The sequence below is a fragment of the Triticum urartu genome, chromosome 5A, assembly GCF_056163025.1.
Source record: "Triticum urartu cultivar PI428250 chromosome 5A, HENAU_Tu73, whole genome shotgun sequence".
NCBI lineage: Eukaryota > Viridiplantae > Streptophyta > Magnoliopsida > Poales > Poaceae > Triticum > Triticum urartu.
Window position 1 is genome coordinate 682,813,942 of NC_141877.1, and position 23,327 is coordinate 682,837,268.

At 47.7% G+C, this 23,327-nt stretch overlaps 1 protein-coding gene across 1 annotated transcript; it reads right to left on the bottom strand.

Annotated features, from left to right (window-relative positions):
- Window positions 1–798: 798 nt before the first annotated feature.
- LOC147974136 (uncharacterized) lies at window positions 799–23,178 on the bottom strand. The gene is made up of 2 exons (XM_087524926.1): window positions 22,495–23,178; window positions 799–962 (listed from the first exon to the last, which is right to left on the bottom strand). Exons 1-2 carry the CDS (start codon window positions 23,176–23,178, stop codon window positions 804–806), a joined length of 843 nt encoding a protein of 280 aa, XP_087381052.1. The 3' UTR covers window positions 799–803.
- Window positions 23,179–23,327: the final 149 nt, after the last annotated feature.

Below are 23,327 nucleotides of genomic sequence, written 5' to 3' on the forward strand. Positions count from 1 at the left end.
CTCTAAACGACTAGACTAAACAAACACTCTGACAAGGTAGTTCAACCTAGAATGCGCTACTAGCTCCTCTAGTCACCAGCGAGTCGGATACACCCATGACAGTCAGCCTATAGATCCACCGTCTCAAATCTCCACTCCGGGTCTTTGAGCTGGGGCGTCCTCCAAACCAATTCATTGATTTCGCTCCCCTGCACGTCGATCTGCAGTTAATTATTGGACTACTTCATCCTAAATGTTTTTCTGCAGTTAATTGTTGTAGTGTTCAAGAAAGCGTTTTTAAGCAACGGTGTTGAGCGATGCCAAAACGCTTTGCTTTTGTCCTAAGCGGTTGATTAAGACTTTTTTCTTAAATTTGGCCAGAATTTGGCTGTTTTTTACTGTTCTGCTTGTCTGCTTGCACAATAACAGCAATATGCTATTTATCTTATAATTAGGCTCTGTTCAGGAGCAAAATTTTGGTCACGTGATCTCTATTAGGTTATATCTATTTGAACTAAACTCCATTTTAGTTGTTATTTTGCTTGCTATGTGAACCTGATGTATATGTGCTATGGTGTGAACTCTATTTTAAATGCTAATTTAATTAGCCATGTGCCATGTTTCTTTTTTTTCGAAAAGGGGGGATTCCCCGGCCTCTGCATCAGAACGATGCATACGGCCACATTTATTAAAAATAGTCAATAAGGTTTAACAAGGTCTTAAAGTCTGCAGACAAAAGGAGCGGCAAGCTCACACAGAGCCTCCATGCCAAAACAGAAAGTCTAACAAGCCACAACCAGCTGGCAAATTAACAGATAGGTAAACTAATCGCCTATCCTATTACATGACCGCCATCCAAACCGGTTGAAGATATCCCGCGCTACCATCTCCCACCGGACAGATCCAGTAACCAAGCGCTCTCTGGCCTCCGTCGGAGTGAGTAAGGACCACATACGGATCAGCGCAGTAGCCCGGAATAAAACCTGCAAAAAATGAATAGTTGTTGTTCTGTTAAAAGCCAAATCATTTCTGCAGTTCCAAATTGCCCATAACAAAGCACAAACTCCTACACGAATGTGTCTAGCTGTTTCGGAGTCTATCCCAGCAAGCCACGTCCCGAATAACGTGTTGATCGAATTCGGGGGAGTAATGTTAAAGGCAATTTGCACAGAGCGCCACAAGCCTCGTGCCAACGGGCAGTCAAAGAAGAGGTGCTTAATGGTCTCCTCCCGATCACAGAAACTACACCTAGTAGAACCTGTCCAGTTACGCTTAACTAGATTGTCCTTTGTTAAAATTACTTGTTTATGTACAAATCACATAAACACTTTAATCTTTAAGGGGACCTTAACTTTCCAAACCTCTTTGGAACTAGGAATCACACTTGAGTTAATGATATCAATATACATTGATTTAACTGTGAACTCCCCAGATCTAGTAAGCTTCCAGCACAACTGGTCGGGCTGAGGATTTAACTGAACCCCCATCAATCTCTGAACCAAGTGAAGCCATGCTTCCCATCGGTCCCCCACAAGCACCCTCCTAAACTGAATGTTGAGCGGAATGGACTGCAGAACCGTGGCAACAAGAGCCTCACGGCGCTGAACAATACGATACAGGGACGGATACTGGGTCGCCAAAGGCTCATCGCCAAGCAACGTATCCTCCCAAAATCGAGTGTCATTACCATTCCCGACAATACGCCTAGTTCTGTTGAAGAAGGTAGCTTTGATTCTCATGAGCCCCTTCCAGAACGGCGAATCATTTGGTCTCATAGTGACCTGGGACAGGGTCTTGGACTGCAAATATTTACTGCGTAAGATCTGTGCCCATGTTGCCTCCGTCTCAAGTGCCAACTTATACAGCCACTTACTGAGCAAGCATCTATTCTTGACTTCTAGATTTTCAATACCAAGCCCCCCTGGTCCTTTGGTCGACAGATAATATCCCATTTGGCCAGTCGGTATTTTCTCTTAAGTTCATCACTCTGCCAAAAGAATCGGGATCGATAGAAGTCCAGCCGTTTCCTAACCCCAACTGGGACCTCAAAGAAGGATAAGAGGAACATAGGTAAACTCGTGAGCACCGAGTTAATAAGGATCAACCGTCCTCCATACGACAGCAGTTTTCCTTTCCAGCAACTCAGTTTCTTCTCAAACCGATCCTCTATGCACTTCCACTCGCTGTTTGTTAGCTTACGATGGTGAATGGGAATACCTAGATACGTAAAAGGTAGAGCCCCAACTTCACAACCAAACAATTGTCTATATGCCTCTTGTTCATCTTTGGCTCTACCAAAGCAGAACAGCTCGCTTTTATGAAAATTAATCTTAAGCCCCGTCAATTGTTCGAATAAGCATAACACTAACTTCATGTTTCTCGCTTTGGCCAAATCGTGTTCCATAAAGATGATAGTATCATCAGCGTACTGCAGGATGGACACACCACCATCTACCAAATGAGGCACCAAGCCACCCACCTAACCGGCCTCTTTTACCTTTCCTATCAGGATCGCCAACATGTCCACCACAATATTGAATAATATTGGAGACATAGGATCGCCTTGTCTCAATCCCTTATGCGTTTGGAAATAATGACCTATATCATCATTCACTTTGATTCCAAAACTCCCTTTTTGCGTGAATGCTTCCACCTGGCGTCACCAAGCTTCATCAAAGCCCTTCATGCGTAAGGCCTGTTGAAGGAACGGCCATTTGACTTTATCATATGCCTTCTCGAAATCCACTTTGGAAATAACCCCATCAACTTTTTTCGTGTGGATCTCATGGAGCGTTTCATGAAGGATCACAACCCCTTCCAGGATGTTTCTGTCCGGCATGAAAGCCGTTTGAGTAGGCTGTACCACGGCTTGCGCAATCTGTGTTAGCCTATTCGTCCCAACCTTGGTAAAAATTTTGAAACTGACATTCAGAAGGCATATAGGCCGAAATTGCTCGATTCTTGAAAGTTATATCGACTAGAGGGGGGGTGAATAGGCGATTTTTATGAAAGTCTTTAAAACATGGGAGTTATGAAGACAAACAGCGAAGATTATGCCTATTACTATGCAGCGGAAGTTAGATTACACTAGGCCAGCCATGGTCAAGTATTCAATAGAGTGAAAGCACAACGACAAACAGCTGCAGTGTAATAAGGATCAGGTAGGAAGAAGTTATGAAGCCAAACAGATCATACATTCATGTTGTGAAGACAAAAGATAAAGCAAGCATGCGTCTTCATAATGAGTAATAGTAAGAAAAGGAAGTGAAGATGAAACCAGTGACTCGTTGAAGACAATGATATGTTGGACCAGTTCCAGTTGCTGTGACAACTGTATGTCTGGTTGGAGCGGCTAGGTATTTAAACCTTAGGACACACAGTCCCGGACACCCAGTCATGAACACATAGTTCAGGACACCAAGTCCTCACCGTATTCTCCTTGAGCTAAGGTCACTTAGTCCTCGCCCATTCACTCTGGTAAGTCTTCAAGGTAGACTCCCAAACCTTCACAAACTTCGTTCACTGGCAATCCACAATGTCTCTTGGATGCTCTGAACACGACGCCTAACCGTCTGGAGGATTCACAGTCCTCAAGTGTAATAAGTCTTCAGATCACACAGACAAGAAGACTTAAGTGATGCCCAATTTACTCTGGCTCTGGGTGGTTAGGGCTTTTCTCCTCGCTAGGAATTTTCTCTCAAAGGCTTCGAGGTGGGTTGCTCTCAAACGACAAAAGCCGTGCACTGAAATCTGAGCAGCCAACCGTTTATGGTTGTAGGGGGTGGGCTATTTATAGCCACTTGGCAACCCGACCTGATTTGTCCGAAATGACCCTGGGTCACTAAGGAACTGACACATGTCTCAACGGTCAGATTTCAAACTCTCATGGCAACTTTACTTGGGCTACAAGCAAAGCTGACTTGTCCGGCTCTGGACAAAATTCGCTCTCACATTGTCTTCACTCGAAGACATGGGTTTTTGATTTAGGCATCACTTCAGTCATTCTGACTGGTTCTCCTGGACCCCACTTAACAGTACGGTGGTTCCTATGACTCAACACAAAAGAAAAAGAACTACGAAAGATCTAAGTCTTCGAGCTCCATAGGCTTCATAACGTGTCTTCTTTTGTCATAGTCTGCAATATGAATATCTTCATATACCACATTTGTCTTCAATGTCTTCATACATTTTTAGGGGTCATCTCTGTTAGTAAAACCGAATCAATGAGGGACTTCCACCTGTGTTATTCTGCAATTCTCACAAACACATTAGTCCCTCAACTAGGTTTGTCGTCAATACTCCAAAACCAACTAGGGGTGGCACTAGATGCACTTACAATCTCCCCCTTTTTGGTGATTGATGACAAACTAGTTGAAGTTTTCAACGGGGAATATAGTGTGTGAAATTGTAAAGGATAAGGAATTGTCTTCATAAGCTTCAAGGGCTCCCCTGAAGATGTGCATATAAGTTAAGTTGCTTTTGGAATGCAAATGCACATGGCAGGTTGTACTTGTGGAGATCCACTTCAGCTTATGATGACAATCCACTATGCATATGAAAGTATGAAGATGATGACATGCATAATGGAAAATGGACGTCTGCAGAATGAGATAAGTGCGGAATTTATCGTCGCACATGCGGAATTTATCTTCGCAAAACAGGGTGGCAAACAAGTAGCAGACGACCATCGAGTCTTAGTGTTACAACTCAAGGAACCAAATGAAGTAAAAACGAGAGTTGTAAGCACGAAGCAAAATATAGCATCCGCCCACATGGACCCGCTTGAAGACTATCAACCCATATGCTTCTCCCCCTTTTGTCAACAAGGACTAAAAAGGTTTAAAGACATAGAGTGTCTACTCGTTTCCAGGAGCAGCAGGGTCGTTGGAGTTGTTTGGCGGTGCAGAAGAGCTTGGAGGTGCTGAAGCAGGTGGCGGTGATGTAGCATCGTCTTCTTCATCAATTATTCTGGCAGTGACTGTGGCAGCAAATGAAGAAAACTCAGAGTCTTCAAGTGATGATGTGTTTCGCATCACAGCCCTTCTAGGAGGTGTGGTGTCAAACTTGAAGCGCTCAGTGAAGCCATCCTCTTCAAGTTCAGCTTCAGTACACATCATTGAGAGCCCTTTCCATGTACGACGGCAGGTTTCATGTGTAAGGAAAGCGTTCTTGGTGGCAAGGTTTCGAAGACGATTGACATCCACCAAGAGGCTTTTCATCTGACGCTTTAGCCAGTCATGATGCCTATCTTGCTTTTGGTGAAGGGCCACAAGAAGCTCTTGGTCATTGAGGGCACGAGCGCGCTTCTTGGGTCTTTGAGCATTTCTGCTGTCTGTGGCTTCAGTAGATGCTGGGCGTGGTGCACGTGTTGTGCCAGCCAATGGATACACCCTGGATATGGCTTCAACACCTTCATCATTCTGAGTGAAGCTCTGGTGTTCTGCATTCTGAAGACTTAAAGGTTGCTTGGCAGGCTCAGGATATATAGCTTCAGCAGAGGTATCCACATCGGGCAAGAATATCCGATGGTTTCGGGCTGAGGGCTGATACGAGATCGCAGAGTGCAGTTTGATCAGCCTCATCACCCAAGGAGCATAGAACTTCAAACCAAATAAATCTGAGCCTGACGCTGCAAGTTGGCGTATGAAGAAATCCTATGCGTTGAAGCATTTGCCATGAAGGATATAGAATATGAGAGTCTTCATTGCACCCTCAATCTTGGCATGTGGAGAGTGTCCCTTAATGGGCCAGAGAGTCCGCCGGATGATGTGATATATGGTCCTGGGCAGGTACTCAAGGTCTTCAATGAAGAACTCAGTTGGATAGGGTGCATCAAGGGGCAATGGCTTCATCATTGAGAGCATCTGACTCATATTTGGTTCAGGCCTCTGGAATATGCTCTCAATTGCTTCAGCATGTAGTTGACAGCCTTCCTCGAAGAATTCGCCAGGAGTGGGCAGGCCGGTGAGCTCAATGATGTCAAATGCATTGGCTTCATGATGGACATTGCCGGTCATCCACTCCAGGACCCAAGTCTTCGGATCTCTGTTGTATCCTTTAATATGGAGGGTGGCATAGAACTGAAGCAGAAGCTCTTCATTCCAGTGCACTTCATCTGTGACAAACTGCAGCAGACCCACTTGCTTAAAGCAATCCAAAGCTTCCTCTAGACAGGGCAGACCAGCAATGGCTTCAACATCAAGGCTCTTGTGCGGGAAGATGCGACCTTGGTTGTATAGGATGCATGAATAGTAGCTGCGCTGAGGATGGCTCTAGAACACATCTGATACAATCCTTTCCCTTGAATAGGGGTTCTTGGAGCTGTTGAAGAACGCGTTATCTGCCTTGAAGCTATTGATGTCAAAGGAGCCAGGTGCTGATGCAAGACCTGGGAACCTTGGCAGCCTTGGGACTGGCTTCTGGACATGAGGCATGTGCTCAATATGGTAATCAAATTGAGGACCTGCAGCAGACTCAGGAATAGAAGTGTCTTGATCAGTAGCTTCGCTGTCTGCTGAAGCTTTTGGTGGGGAGGGCTCCACATTGGCTTCAGTGTTGGTTGTGGCAGCCTCAACATTTGCCGCCTCCGCTTGACTAGCTGGAGGGTCAGTCACAAGCACGTTCTCCTGGAGAACTGCTTCTTGGTGGAGCGGGGAAGTGGGTTCTGGTGGTGCTTCTTCATTGTCTTCGGCTGATGCAGCCAGAATTTCTTCAGTATAGACTTGAGGCCTTGGACCTTTGCGAAGCCTGCGGAATGCAGACGACGCCTGTGGGGTTGGAGTGGGCTGGGCCTCAATGTCTTCTTCCTCTTGAGGGCGATCCGCCCATGACGCATCTTGTGCAATTGGCGTCAGAGAACGACCAATGCTGATGAGTTCGCTTGTGTCAAGCTGAGGAAGGGTTGCATTATCTTGCACATTGTCCTGGTGACCAATGTCTTCAGTAGCTATGGGGTCGGCTGCTGGAATATCTTCAGCTTCAGGAGCCTCTGTGGGAGCAGGCTCATGAACTATCAGTTGTCTTTCTGCATTGGGGTGAACCATAGAGAGGGGTTCAACCACCAAGGGCTCTGTGGGAGCAGCCCTAGCTTTCTTGATCTTGCGCTTCTTCTTGCTGGGGTCAGAAGGAGAGGCTTCAGAGTGTTTCCTCTTCCTAGCTTCAGCCTCTGCATTCCGTGTCTTTTTGAGCTCTGAAGCGGTTGACCGGCTCTTTGGCTTCGAGCCAGTCGTGGCGGTTGGGAAGACAATCGGAACAGCTTCTTGCCTTGGTGCCTCTGGTTCAGCTGGAACAATCTTCTTCTTTTTCTTTGCGGCCATCTTGGGGTCGATGCCAGGATGCCCAAGTGCCTTGCGCTTTTCGGCCTCATTGTAGGCTTGCACGCATCGTTCAGCCAAAGACTTCATCCTCTCACGTGAGCCCTGAGCTTCTGCATGCTTTTTCAGAAAATTTTCCTTGAGCTCATGCAACATGGTTTTGAAGCTCTTCACTTCCTGCACGCTGAGCCTGGCCATGTGCTTCTTGAACTGAGCCTTTTCATGATCAATTTTCTGCTTCAGTTCAACAATGCGCTGGGAAATGACAAGTTCTGAAGCAATTGCGCCTTGGAAGGCGACGCTGAGGCCAACGGGCAGCTGCAGATCTTCGAAGCTGATGTCTAGTGAGGCAAACCATTCGTCGATGAAGTTGTGGATGATGGCGACATCAAAGAGAGGCAAATTGTTGAAGATTTCATCTTCTTCTTTGCTTTTGATAAGCTGCTCTAGAGCGTCATCTCCAAGATCTTCATCGCTTGATAGATCAATGGCTTTGCTGCGCAGAATGGCAGCAGCAGTGAGCTCTTTGCCAGTGTGTTGCTGGGGCACCTTTTCCTTCTGGGGCTTGGAGACGCGGGATACGTCTTCAGACTGCACACTGACTTCAGGAGGTGCAGTTTTCAATGGCTTCACCCTTGAGATTTTTGACGAAGGGGCCGGCTTTGAAGCTTTTGGCTTCTTGGACTGCTTTGGCTTCGGTACAGCAGGAGCTTCATCAGACTCAGAGTCAGCTGGAGGGTCATTCACGGCAGTTCCTTGGACTAAAATGTGGGTGATGAGGCCCTCAAGATTGGCAAACGGACCGATGACATTGGGTTCTGCGTAGCGTGTGCCATCTGCCCTTGGTGCTGAGGGACCAGGGTTGAAGTCTAACCCAAATTTCTTCTTGTTCAGCTTCGCTGATTGTTGGGAAAATTGAAAGTTGCGCTTGAAGAGATTGTCGTCACGACACCAGAGGAGTGACGATGGATGCGCATCATCAGGCTGTGGTCCTCGGACCATGCACGGGTAGAAGCCTTGAGCAATGGCTTCATCTCTGGTCTTGGGTATGAGATTCTTGTAAAGGATGTCCCCCCATGGTTTCTTGATGGCACATTTCTCAGCATACTCCTGGGTGACGAAGCGGTATTTGAACCATTGTTCTGCCCAATAGCGTCGAATCCATTGGATTCGGGTCTTGCGCTGCCCATAGCTCTCTTCAGGATCTATTTTATACAATTCTGCCAAGTCTTCAGGCAGATCTTTGGAAGTTCCTTCACGTCTCTGTCTGCCCCCCTTCCTTGCTGCTGCTTCTGAAGCCATAAACTTTAACTTGAAAGGCTTCAAAACTTTCAAATGCTTCAAAGGCTTTCTTTTGCTGGACCAATAGGAACTGGCTTCAGGAGAGTTTATGTGATGCTGTAGGAATTCTGCAAATGAATGCAGACTATGAGAACCGAAGGATTCTCCCACGGACATGTACCTGTGACAGCATTAAGGTGCGAGGGAAGGGGAAGAGGTCATATGCATTCTCAGAAGGTTTTGAAGATTAATCAGTTTAGAAGACATTGACCTCATCGTGCGAAGACATTCACTCATAGATAAGAAGTTGGTTCCAGATTTGTACGAACCCACAGATCAGTACAAGTGAGGAATCTAACTACTTTATGAAGCACAAGTGAATATACTAGGCATGTTATGAGATGCAGATTGAGAGATCTAACTAGTGTGAAGATAAACTTCTTATGGTAGAAAGTGACAGAACCATGAGATCAAACGGGGCTGTAAAAAGAAGTTTTATTTACCACACTTGGAACTACTAGATGGAAGTGGGAGATGATGCCGAGCAGTTCAGTCCTCCGTGCCCTAACTTGGCGACGGAAGACACCTACGACGACGGCGGAGAGAACGATGTCCGCGATCGGCGTGAAGACGGCGTCGGAGAAGTTGCGGCAGCGAAGCGCTTCGTCGCCGGCGTCGTCGAGTGCTAGCGGTGGCGCTAGGGTTCGTGCGAGGGTGGAAGAAGGAGATAATGACCGCGGTAAGTGTGAATTTATAGGCTCAGGGGCGGCACTGTGCTATTACACAGGTGCCCCTGGCGGTTCGCATCTGAGGAACGCGTGGCCAGTTTGCGGAAGTTTGGGGTTTGTTCCACGTCCCACGCACGCCTGGATTGTCGGGCGGTCGTTCCTGCTTCTCCGGATTTTATGTGGAGGAATGAGCATTGAAAACGGACTTTATGGTTGTCTCTGTATCTTCTGCTGACAAGGACGCAGTGAAGACATTCGACAGTTTCAATAGAATGCATATGACTTGGAGAGATAGAATTTGAGATAGTAAGCATAGAGAGATTAGGGTCCGATCACATTCACTTAGTTCAAAAGATTCAACCAAGAAGACATAGCTATAAGTGAATGTTGTAGAGGATAGAACACTAGTATATATATATATCTATATAATCAACGTAGTGAAGATAATCATGAAGACATGTTGAGTTCGAAGCCAAACCAAATGTGAAGATATTGCAAGGTAACGCCATGAGTAAAACACTTGAAAATGGAACGTTTGGTGGTGGCTTTACCCACCGTATAGGAAGTATTAGACCCAGACACGGCGTACAATTATCGTGGCGCTCCGAAGTCAAATTCCACATTAATGTATTCACACTTAGAATGTATGTCTTCATTGATTGAAGATATACTTTACTTTGTGTGTTGCACATCTAAGTCATCATATGCATAAGTGTTATTATGTGTGCCTGATCACAGGACATTTGAGGATTCCAGGATATTTAGCTCACACCGTAACTTGCAAAATCTCTTCTCATCCAAGGGCTTGGTGAAGATATCTGCCAATTGTTCTTCAGTGTTGACGTGTATGATATCAATGTCTTCCTTCACAACATGATCTCTGAGAAAGTGATGACGAATTTCAATGTGCTTTGTCTTCGAGTGCTGAACTGGGTTGTTGGCAATCTTGATGGCGCTTTCATTGTCGCAGTAAAGTGGCACTTGCTTCAGATGAATGCCATAGTCCTTGAGTGTTTGCTTCATCCACAGAAGCTGAGCGCAGCAAGATCCAGCAGCAATGTATTCAGATTCAGCAGTGGAGAGAGATACATAGTTCTGCTTCTTTGAAGACCAACATACAAGTGATCGTCCCAGAAAGTGACATGTGCCTGATGTAGACTTGCGATCAACTTCGTCACCAGCATAATCAGCATCCGAAAATCCAACCAAATCAAACTCTGAGCCCTTTGGATACCATAATCCTAGAGTTGGGGTGTGAGCCAAATATCGAAGAATTCGCTTCACAGCTAAGTGATGCGACTCCTTTGGTGCCGCTTGAAATCGAGCACACATGCAAACACTAAGCATAATATCTGGCCTAGATGCACATAAATAAAGCAAAGAACCAATCATGGAGCGGTATACCTTTTGATCGAACTCTTTACCATTGTCGTCAGGACCTAGATGATGTTTGGCTGGCATTGGTGTTGTGAAGCCTTTGCAGTCTTGCATACCGAACTTCTTCAGGCAATCATTGAGATACTTCTCTTGAGATATGAAGATGCCATTGCGTTGTTGTCGTATTTGAAGACCAAGGAAGAACTTCAGCTCCCCCATCATGGACATCTAATATTGCTCTTGCATCATATATCCAAACTCTTCACTGTACTTCTGATTGGTGCAGCCGAAGATAATGTCATCCACATATATTTGGCACACAAACAGTTCACCATCATACGTCTTTGTGAAAAGAGTGGGATCCAGGGAACCAGGTATGAAGCCTTTGCTCTTCAGGAAGTATTTGAGTGTGTCATACCAGGCCCTAGGGGCTTGTTTGAGGCCATACAGTGCCTTGTTGAGCTTGTATACCATGTCAGGATGTTTTGGATTTTCAAAGCCAGGCGGTTGTGCAACATACACTTCTTCTTCAATCTTGCCATTGAGAAAGGCACTTTCACATCCATTTGATATAGAAGTATGTTATGATGATTTGCATAAGCCAGCAGAATGCGTATGGCTTCAAGCCTAGCCACGGGAGCAAATGTTTCATCGAAGTCAATGGCCTCCACTTGAGTATATCCTTGAGCAACGAGACGAGCTTTGTTTCTGACAACTTGACCATGCTCATCTTGCTTGTTGCGGTATATCCATTTGGTGCCTATTATGTTGTGCTTCCGTGGATCAGGACGCTTGACCAGTTCCCATACATTATTCAGTTCAAACTGTTGAAGCTCTTCTTGCATAGCTTGAATCCATTCAGGTTCCATGAAGGCTTCTTCAACTTTCTTGGGTTCTGTTATTGATACGAATGCAAAGTGCCCACAGAAATTTGTTAGCTGAGTTGCCCTTGAACGAGTGAGTGGACCAGGTGCATTGATGCTGTCAATTATTCTGTCAATTTGCACTTCATTGGCAACACGAGGATGTACAGGGCGAAGACTTTGCTCTTGCTGATCTGTGTTGTTGTTGGGAGGAATGTCTTCAGGCTGAGCATTGTCTTCATGTTGATCAGGTGCTGAGATGATAAGTTCTTCTTCATGATGAGCTTCAGAAGGTATAATCTCTCCAGTTCCCATAAGCTTGATTGATTCACTAGCTGGAACTTCATCTAGCACATTTGGCAGTTGTTCTCTTTGTGAACCATTTGTCTCATCGAACCGCACATCCACTGTTTCAACCACTTTGTAATGAAAGAGATTGAAGACTCTGTAGGAGTGCGAATCTTTTCCATATCCAAGCATAAAGCCCTCATGTGCTTTTGGTGCAAACTTTGAGGTGTGGTGTGGGTCCTTGATCCAGCACCTTGCGCCAAATACTCTGAAGTAACTGACATTTGGCTTCTTGCCAGTTAGGAGTTCATAAGATGTCTTGTTCAGAAGCTTCTAAAGATAAACACAATTGATTGTATGGCATGCAGTGTCAATAGCTTCAGTCCAGAATTTTCTTGGAGTCTTGTATTCATCTAGCATTGTTCTGGCCATCTCAATGAGTGTTCTGTTCTTGCGTTCGACGACGCCATTCTGCTGTGGCGTGTACGGAGCTGAGAATTCATGTGTGATGCCCAAGGTATCAAGATATGTATCAAGGCCAGTGTTCTTGAATTCAGTGCCATTGTCACTTCTGATGTGCTTTATCTTGGCGCCAAAATTGTTCATAGCTCGATTGGCGAAGCGTCTGAAGACATCCTGCACTTCAGTCTTGTAAAGGATTATGTGCACCCAAGTATATCTAGAGTAATCATCAACAATGACGAAGCCATAGAGGCAAGCAGAAGTAGTAAAAGTTGAGTAGTGAGTGGGACCGAAAAGATCCATGTGAAGCAGTTCGAAGGGTTGTGTAGTAGTCATGATTGTCTTCGAAGGATGTTTTGCCCTTGTCATCTTCCCTGCTTCACAGACACCGCATAAGTGATCTTTCTTGAACTTGACGCCCTCGATGCCTATGACATGCTTCTTCTTCGCAAGAGTGTGGAGGTTCCTCATGCCAGCATGCCCAAGCCTCCGATGCCAAAGCCAGCATTCTGAAGCTTTTGCAAGAAGACATACTGCAAGTTGTGGTCCTGCTGAGAAATCTACCACATACAAATCATCTTTTCGATACCCTTCAAACACTAGAGACTTGTCAGATTCCATTAGTACTAGGCAATGATATTTTCCAAACATTACGATCATGTTCAAATCGCAAAGCATTGAGACAGACATTAAGTTGAAGCCAAGGGATTCAACAAGCATGACTTTATCCATGTGTTGATCCTTTGAGATTGCAACTCTACCTAGACCCAATACCTTACTTTTACCAGTGTCAGCAAATGTGATGTGGCTCTTGTCGGATGGACGTAAGGTTGAGTCCATAAGAAGGCTTCTTTTGCCAGTCATGTGATTTGTACACCCACTGTCAATAATCCATTCTGAAGACTTTGAAGTCGCTGGTGTCGTACCCTACAGTGCAGTTAGGGGGATAGGCTTCACGAAGAGAATTGTGAAGCAAAAACATTTGACGAACCAGTGGGTTATGAAAACTTAGATCCAGATTAGGACTAATAGGGAGAGTAGCATGCGATTCAGGAACGAGGTACATAATGATGCCATTTGGGCATTTTATCTTGCGCCCTACAAGATTTTTAAGGTTCCCAGCAATAGCGTCAGAAGATTTTGTTTTTCTGCTGGAGACCTTTCCCTGCAAAAGAGAGTTAAGCTTTGTTAACCACCCACATCTTCAAGGGTGGCTTAGAAGCAATAAGTCTAAGTGCAGCATCTGAGAATTTTGGCTTTGAAGCCTTAGCAAACAGTCTAGCAGGTGGACAATAATACTCATACGAATAAGCAGAATAATTTTTGGTCATATGAACATGACGATTCGATGAACCGCTCTCATATTCATATGCCTGAGTATGGTTTCCCTGCAAAACATTTGCGTTAGTGTGACTTAGGTGAGTCCTCTGTTTGTATGAAGCCATTGGACCGTATGAAGCCTTTGGTCTGAGGTTTGTCTTCTTCAAGTGAGGTGTCATGAAGACATTCATAGGAAGATTTTCCAGACACTTTTTCGGAACCCAGATCTTCTTCATAGGCGGTGCATTCCTGCAGTTAGTACCAATGTACCTGGCAAACACTTCACCATTCTGATTCTTAAACAGTTTATAGTTTGCATCAAAGGATTCATCAATGATAATGGGGTTAGCACAAGTGAAGCCAGATAAATTGGATGGATCTGCTGAAAGTTCCTTTGCAGCAACCCATGTGGTTTTGGGGTACTGCTCAGGTTTCCAGTAAGAGCCATCTGCATTTATTTTCCTCACGAACCCAACACCCTCTTTCCTAGGGTTTCGGTTCAGAATCTGCTTCTTGAGGACATCACATAATGTCTGATGTCCTTTAAGACTTTTGTACATCCCTGTTTCAAGCAATGTCTTCAACCTAGCATTCTCATCAGCAATAGCAGTGGTATCCTCAGCAGAGGGGTTAGTTACCACATCAACAGTTGAAGATATTGCAACAGCAGTAGCAGTGGAACATTCAGCAACAGAAGTAGCATTATCACGCCCAATGCATTTAAGACATGGTGGTTCAAATCCTTCCTGAGCGGAACTGATCTGTTTGGCGCGAAGTGACTCGTTTTCCTTTTGAAGATCTTCATGAGCCGCTCTCAATTTCTCAAGTTCTTGCTTCCTTTGAAGATAATCATAGGAAAGCTTTTCATGAGTTGTTGAGAGAGTATCAAGACGATCTTCAAGTTCCTGATACTTAACGTGAAGATTTTTTATGTCTTCAACTAAGGATTCAGATCGAGTCATTTCAGCACCCAACAGATCATCGCTTCTGTCTAACAGTTTTTGAATATGTTCCATAGCTTTCTGTTGTTCAGTTGCAATTTTAGCAAGTGTTTTGTAGCTGGGTTTTGAATCACAGTCAGAGTCATCGTCACTAGATGTTTGATAGCGAGTAGTGCGTGTGTTTACCTTGGCACCGCGTGCCATGAAGCAGTAGGTAGGAGTGGAGTCGTTCTTGTCATTTGCATCGGTGTCGGTGATGAAGTCATTGTCTTCAGTGTTGAAGATGGACTTGGCAACGTATGCTGTAGCCAGACTCGCAATGCCAGAATCAGACTCCTCCTCAGACTCCACCTCTGCCTCCTCAGAAGCGGACTCCTCCTCTGAATCCATTTCCTTGCCAACAAACGCACGTGCCTTGCCAGATGAGCTCTTCTTGTGTGATGAAGACTTTGAGGAAGACTTGGAAGAAGACTTTGAGTATTTCTTCTTCTTTTTGTCGTCAGAATCATATTCCTTGCTCTTCTTCTTCCTTCTGTTCTCATTGTCCCACTGTGGACACTCAGAGATGAAGTGTCCAGTTTTCTTGCACTTGTGACATGTTTTCTTCTTGTAGTCATGAGCAGAAGCTTCATCATTCCTTGAGCTTGATCGTGAAGATTTTCTGAAGCCTTTCTTCTTGGTGAATTTTTGGAACTTCTTCACTAGCATTGCAAGTTCCCTTCCAATGTCTTCAGGATCATCAGAACTGCTGTCAGATTCTTCTTCAGATGAGGAAACAGCTTTTGCCTTCAAAGCACGAGTTCGCCCATAGTTTGGACCGTAGATATCTCTTTTCTCAGAAAGCTGAAACTCATGTGTGTTGAGCCTCTCAAGTATGTCAGACGGATCGAGTGTCTTGAAATCAGGACGTTCTTGAATCATCAGAGCTAGGATGTCAAACGAACTATCAAGTGATCTCAGCAGCGTCTTGACGATTTCATGTTTGGTGATCTCAGTGGCGCCGAGGGCTTGAAGCTCATTTGTGATGTCAGTGAGCCGGTCAAATGTGTGCTGGACATTCTCATTGTCATTTCGCTTGAAGCGGTTGAAGAGGTTGCGAAGAACACTGATTCTCTGATCCCTCTGGGTTGATATGCCTTCATTGACCTTGGAGAGCCAGTCCCAGACCAGCTTGGATGTCTTCAAGGCACTCACACGGCCATACTGTCCTTTTGTCAGATGACCACAGATGATATTTTTGGCAATAGAGTCCAGTTGAGTGAACTTCTTGACATCAGCAGCAGTGACACCTTCTCCAGCCTTGGGAACGCCGTTCTCGATGACATACCATAGGTCGACGTCAATGGCTTCAAGATGCATGTGCATCTTATTCTTCCAATAGGGATATTCAGTTCCATCGAAGACGGGGCACGCAGCGGAGACTTTGATTATCCCTGCAGTCGACATAGCTAAAACTCCAGGTAGTTAAACCGAATCACACAGAACAAGGGAGCAGCTAGCTCTGATACCAATTGAAAGTGCGTTATATCGACTAGAGGGGGGTGAATAGGTGATTTTTATGAAAGTCTTCAAAACATGGGAGTTATGAAGACAAACAGCGAAGATTATGCCTATTACTATGCAGCGGAAGTTAGATTACACTAGGCCAGCCATGGTCAAGTATTCAATAGAGTGAAAGCACAACGACAAACAGCTGCAGTGTAATAAGGATCAGGTAGGAAGAAGTTATGAAGCCAAACAGATCATACATTCATGTTGTGAAGACAAAAGATAAAGCAAGCATGCGTCTTCACAATGAGTAACGGTAAGAAAAGGAAGTGAAGATGAAACCAGTGACTCGTTGAAGACAATGATATGTTGGACCAGTTCCAGTTGCTGTGACAACTGTATGTCTGGTTGGAGCGGCTAGGTATTTAAACCTTAGGACACACAGTCCCGGACACCCAGTCATGAACACATAGTTCAGGACACCAAGTCCTCACCGTATTCTCCTTGAGCTAAGGTCACTTAGTCCTCGCCCATTCACTCTGGTAAGTCTTCAAGGTAGACTCCCAAACCTTCACAAACTTCGTTCACTGGCAATCCACAATGTCTCTTGGATGCTCTGAACACGACGCCTAACCGTCTGGAGGATTCACAGTCCTCAAGTGTAATAAGTCTTCAGATCACACAGACAAGAAGGCTTAAGTGATGTCCAATTTACTCTGGCTCTGGGTGGTTAGGGCTTTTCTCCTCGCTAGGAATTTTCTCTCAAAGGCTTCGAGGTGGGTTGCTCTCAAACGACAAAAGCCGTGCACTGAAATCTGAGCAACCAACCATTTATGGTTGTAGGGGGTGGGCTATTTATAGCCACTTGGCAACCCAACCTGATTTGTCCGAAATGACCCTGGGTCACTAAGGAACTGACACGTGTCTCAACGGTCAGATTTCAAACTCTCATGGCAACTTTACTTGGGCTACAAGCAAAGCTGACTTGTCCGGCTCTGGACAAGATTCGCTCTCATTGTCTTCACTCGAAGACATGGGTTTTTGATTTAGGCATCACTTCAGTCATTCTGACTGGTTCTCCTGGACCCCACTTAACAGTACGGTGGTTCCTATGACTCAACACAAAAGAAAAGGAACTACGAAAGATCTAAGTCTTCGAGCTCCATAGGCTTCATAACGTGTCTTCTTTTGTCATAGTCTTCAATATGAATATCTTCATATACCACCTTTGTCTTCAATGTCTTCATACATTTTTAGGGGTCATCTCTGGTAGTAAAACCAAATCAATGAGGGACTTCCACCTGTGTTATTCTGCAATTCTCACAAACACATTAGTCCCTCAACTAGGTTTGTCGTCAATACTCCAAAACCAACTAGGGGTGGCACTAGATGCACTTACAATTCTCACGGCCTCTGTTTTCTTAGGAAGCAGGGTTATTGTTCCAAAATGAAGCTGGAAAAGCTGCAAATGTCCCGAGAACAAATCATGGAACATCGGCAACAGGTCCCCTTTAATAATATGCCAGCATTTCTTATAAAACTCAGCCGGGAAACCATCCGGACCGGGTGCCTTATTATTTTTCATCTGGGAAACGGCCTCAAAAACCTCCTTTTCCGAAAAAGGGTCGGTTAATATATCGTTCTCCACCGCCGTGAGTTGAGGTACATCTTCGATTCTAGACTCATCCAGAGACACATAGTTCTCCTCTGGTGGTCCGAACAATCGTTTGTAGTATTCGGTAATGTAAAGCTTCAAATTATCCTGCCCGATAATCGTACCCTCATCTTGTTCTAGCTGGAAGATTCTCTTCTTCCTATGTTTGCCATTTGCAATCGTATGGAAGAATTGAGTGTTCGCGTCCCCCTCGACCACTCTTCAAACCTTGGCCCGCAGAGCCCACTTTAGCTCTTCTTCCCGAAGTAGTTCTTTCAACCTCTTCTCAGCGTCAAGCTTAGTATGAAGCTCGGTGGCTGGCAACACCGTGGTTTCTGCTTTTACATCTAAGGACTGAATGAGGGCAAGGAGCCGTTCCTTTTCAACCCTATATATCCCACTTAAATGTTTAGCCCATCCACGTAGGAAACTTCTCAGATGCCTAATCTTATTCTGCCAGCGCTCAAGCGCATTCCTACCGCCTGCTTCCTTAGCCCACTCTCTGGCTACGAGATCCAGGAAGCCTTCTCTTTCAAATCAGGCAAGCTCGAATGAGAACAAATTCTTGTTGCCCGAGTAGGTAGCCCCACCAGAGTCAAGAAAAAGAGGCGTGTGATCAGAAATCCCGCGAGAGAGAGCCTGAACAGTTACTAAGGGAAACTTCTGTTCCCATGCGACACTTGCGAGTACCCTATCCAGCTTCTCAAACGTTGGATTTGGCATGGCATTGGCCCAAGTAAACTTCCTACCTGAAAGCTCAATCTCTCTCAGGTCCAAGCTTTCAATGATAGTGTTGAACATAAACGACCATCTCCCGTCAAAATTATCATTGTTCTTCTCATCACGCCTCCTAATAATGTTGAAATCACCCCCAACGAGAATGGGGAGCTGCTCAGAACCACAAACTCTAACTAGGTCGGCCAGGAAGTCCGGTTTGAATTCTGCCTGCGCGGCGCCATACACCGCCACCAGAGCCCAGTCAAAACCGTCGACCTTGGATCGCACCCTGAATTTTACAGCAAAATCTCCCATGACCACACTTCAAACTTCGAGAGACTCGCATCGAACACCAAGTAAGATCCCTCCCGATCTCCCTCGCGGCGGCAGACAATGCCAGTCAAACTCAATACCCCCCGATAGAGTGTTAAGAAAGTGTGGTGAGAAATTTGCTCTACCAGTTTCCGACAACGCAATAAAATCCAATCGATGCTCGACGGATGCATCTGCAAGAAATCGTCTTTTAGCCAAGTCCTTAAGACCTCTGCTATTCCAAAAGATTCCTCTCATATCTCGTCATGGAATTTTTTTAGCGGTGCGGATCCTAGCACTCCTACGCACAGCGGACGTTGGGTAAATCTTGCGCTTCCATGTGCGCTTAGGGCCGGTCCTCGCATCTACCCGGTCCTCACTCCCCGCTTCGGGGGGACCACCAACATCCATCTCTACACTCTCATTCTCCTCCTCCTGCTCCGGGAGGGGAGGTGCGAGATCGGCACAAAAATCATCGAGCACCCGAACTCCCAAGGCATCAATCTCGGAATCATCCATGGGTTTGACGGCAGCTAAGTTTCGAATCATATCTAAAGCCCTCTCGGCTTCTAGATCTAGCAAATCATTGATGGAGTTAGAAATTTCACCCTCATTATTACCTAGTGAAATCCCTAGTTGGTTCGCATTATCAACAATCTCATCATTCGAAAAATGCAATATGGAATTAGAAGTATTGACCGACATACCAGTAGTGACCTGGACGTCACGAAGCTTGGCCGCCCTCACGGCGCACCGTTGCTGCATGTCGTCCACCTCCGGACGGCCCTGAAGACGGCAGCTCACCCGTTGGCCCTCGGATGCCTGGTCCGGAATCCCGCCGAACTGTATAACCTCCTCCCGAGTGAAGTTGCCCGGGGATTGACCGCCTGTCACCCCCCGAACAAGCAGCTGTTCCCCACGGTTGTGGGAGGGCGCCGAGTGAGCTGATGGGGAACCAGAGGCCACCTGCCCCCGCTCCCCATCCACCCCAGACCTTCGGTCAGGAGTAATCGCCGGCGCCAACGGTGGGGCGGTCCCCCTGGGCGCGGAAGGTGAGGGTAAAGAGGATCCCGAGGCCACCCGCCCCAAGCTCCCTCCATAGGCCGGTCCGGCCACCTGCAGAATCGGCCCAACGACCGGTGAAGAGGGCGCCGAGGCCACCCGCCCTGACCCCCCTCCCGAAGGTATCTCCACCCTCACGGTCTCACCGACCTGGGCGAGAGGAGAAGGGGGCGCCGAGACCACCCGCCTCGACCCCCCTGCATAGCTCGGAACCACCACCTGAAGTTCCGCTGTTTGAACACAATCCGGCGAAATCTCTATCTCTGGAATCTCCTCCGCGCTAGACTCCTCCACGCCCGGGCCCTCAAAGTCCAAAGCGGGTAGAGAGTGCTCAAAATCATCAAAAGACTCCACTCGCTCGCTCCAAAGCCTGGGAGGTGCAGTAGCAGGCTCAATAGATCCAAACCTCAGAGTGGTTGACGGCACTGAAGCAGAAGGCACCGTCCCATTTACGGTCGTCTGAGCAACAGACCCCGGTCCCTTGGACAACTCTCGTCCAGGATCAGCGGCCGGAGTCTCCTTAGCTCCTGCACTCTCATCATCCTCGTGCATATCAACATCAGTGGCAGTAGGTGCCTCAGCAAACAAGTTGTCATCCTCAAACTCAATCTTAAGGTTGTAAACCTGGCCTCGATAAGCCCACTTGACCACATCAGGCACAAACTCAATGTCTAAAATACTGACCAGTAAGCGAGCAACCCCATGAGCTCTAGTAAAGGCCATATCCACACGGTCAGGCTTTCCCACCATGATGCCCAAACTCGCAACTACCCTAGCATCCTGCATAGGTTTGGAAGGAGCTCCCGAAAACTGTAACCAAGCCTGGGTAAGAGGTGTACCCTAAGGTTCAATCAACTTCCACTCATGGAACTCAAGAATGCCCTCAGTACCTGGCACTTTGCACATCCCGAAACTCAAGAGCCTCTGTAAATCCTCCACTGTCGGGAACTCAACCCTGAACAAGTTCGCCTCTAGACTGGCAAGCTCCCAGTGGAAATCCCCTAGGGCTAGCTCCCGGAGCCGCTGCACAATCTGGGTCTCAGATACTTCTCCTTTAGTTACTTTAACAATCCCAGTTGTCACGCACTGAACCTCATCAGTAACCTCCCTCTCGGTCGGAGACTCAAAGAATGTGAGCTCAGCACAGTACACTCCATACATCATAAGGTTCGGTACCTGCTCCCTCATAAGCGGACAAACCCCCGACTGATGGGCTGGCTTGCCACACGTATCGCATAAAACAGCCACACACTCAGCAATGAAATGGCCCTTATCTCCACAACGGTAACATAACATCCTTTCTTTCTTGCGCGCATACTTGGCCGCTCTGTCTTCTACGGACATAGACCCAATATCTCCATTAGCAGGGACCACCACGTCAGCCAGTGCCGTCACCACCTCCATAGCCTGGCAAGACAACTCAGGTTCCGCAGTAACCTCGCCAACAGGTGGCTGGTCCACAGTAACAGGATGTTGTCGTGGACGGTAGCGGCCACCACGGCCACCTCGGCCGCCACGGTTACCACGGAAACCACCGCGGTTACGATGAGCCGGTCCAGACGCCCCTTCGACGAAGCCGCCCGTTGGTCCCAGGAAGGGCCTCTCAACCGAGCCATCGCTCTGCCCGGCATACCCCCGTCCACCACCCGTAGGCGAGGATCCCCGGTGTTGTCCCTCTCCATACGCATTATACCCATCATCACCCCACTGTCCACGAGGCGTCGATTGAACATCTCCACTAGCAGAAACCTGTGGCGCCTGTGCCTGCTGCAAAACCGGCCCTGTCGAGTTGTGCGCCTGCTTCGCCACGAAGTGCGGCGGTCTAGCCCCGGCCTAAATCGCCAACGATCGCTGGCCATTAGAGGCCGGAGGGGGCGGCCTTGGGGTCGGCACACCGCGGCCCGCGACAGCCACAGGGTTCGGCACCGGCGGCCGAGGTCCACCCCGACCCACAGCAGGCTGTGGCAACACCGGCGTGGTTGGCCGTGCACCGGCAGCACCAAACCCGCGGCCAGCAGAGCCAGCCCCACGCGCGGCACCAACTAGAGGCGGTCTTGGGCCGCCTACGTCCGGCGCCGCACGACCGGTTCCAGCGCCCGGAAGCGATGGCGCACCGCCCCGGCCAGCCCCGAGTGGCCAACCCGCGCCGCCGCGACCCGTCCCCGCAGGCATACCACCGCCGCCGCGGCCACCTCCGGCCGGCAACGTTGGCCCTCCACGACTGTTAGCGCCCGGAGCGGCAGGCATGGCAAGGGGGACTCCTCGACCGGCCATGCCGCGGAGAGGGGGGATGCGCCTGGCACGCCCCGCACCACGATCAGAGAAACTCGGTCGACGCCCAGCACTGCAAACCCTAGGTCTTTCCGATCGAATCCACACAGGAGAAACGTCGATGCATGGGGGTGTAGACGTATGCGCCTGGTCACACCGGGCCTCATACCCGACTACCATAGGCCCAGCAACGGTCGGGCCCGGTTCACTCAGAACCGGCCCACCCCCATGCAAACCGAAATCGCGGCCCAAGAGCGCGTTCAAACACGCCTCCCGCATGCTTGTGATCCCAACCGGCCGCCCCGCCGGCGGCTGCACCGTGGCCGTCGCCGATCTCCGGGATGCAGCACCAGAATGACTCGATCTCTTCTTCCTCTCAACTTTTATCCATGAATCCGGCCGAATCAAGTCAAAAACGGTGAGGTTTGGAAGGCTAACCTTCGGAAGGGGTCCTTTCCATGGCCGGACAGCCGTCGCCGCCGTTCTCCGATGTACGACGCGACGCACCATCTCCTTTCTATCGTCCGCGTGTAGCCCAACCCTCGCCGGATCGTCCACCGGCAGGATCCTGTCCACCGTAGAGGCAACCTCATCCTCATCATAGCCTGAATGAAATAACTCACAGAATAGATCAGATGGCGTCGGCGTTGGCGGAGAGGACGCCGGCTCATCCCCATCCTCGTCCGCCTCGTCGTCTTCCGATACGGCCAGCGCCCAGAACCGGCCACCAACCCGTTGATGAGCCACCGGCCCCAAGGACCGAGTTCCGGTGATCGCCGCACCGCATCCCGCGGGGTATCCCGCCTTGTCGCCATCCATCCCTCTCGGTGTTCCATGAAGCCTCGTATCCGTCAGGTCAATCAGCTCCGGTCTCTTCGGACGAAGATCCACCTGCATATAATCACCAACCAGCACGTTAAATCCATCAATCTTGAAACGATGCCCTACCTCGATCGAGTCGCCGTCCGGCCAGAAGTCGCCGGCAAGGATGTCATTCTCCAAATCGAAGAGAACCAGCCAACGCGAATGAGGAGTAAAACGGATGCGGCCTTCAATCCAGATCCCAGGAACCGTCTCGGCGCAGAAATGAACACGCCATTGCGTGAATTTCCCCTGTGCCATGTTTCTTATCTTTCCTGTGTATATAATACAAAAATCTGTCAATTCTAGCCAATTTAAAAAACGCTTATGCGAGCGCAGCTTGCTCTAAGCTTTGGCCTTCACCTTTGCTTACGCTTTCAGCTTTTTTGAACATTGGTTAATTGTCAGTA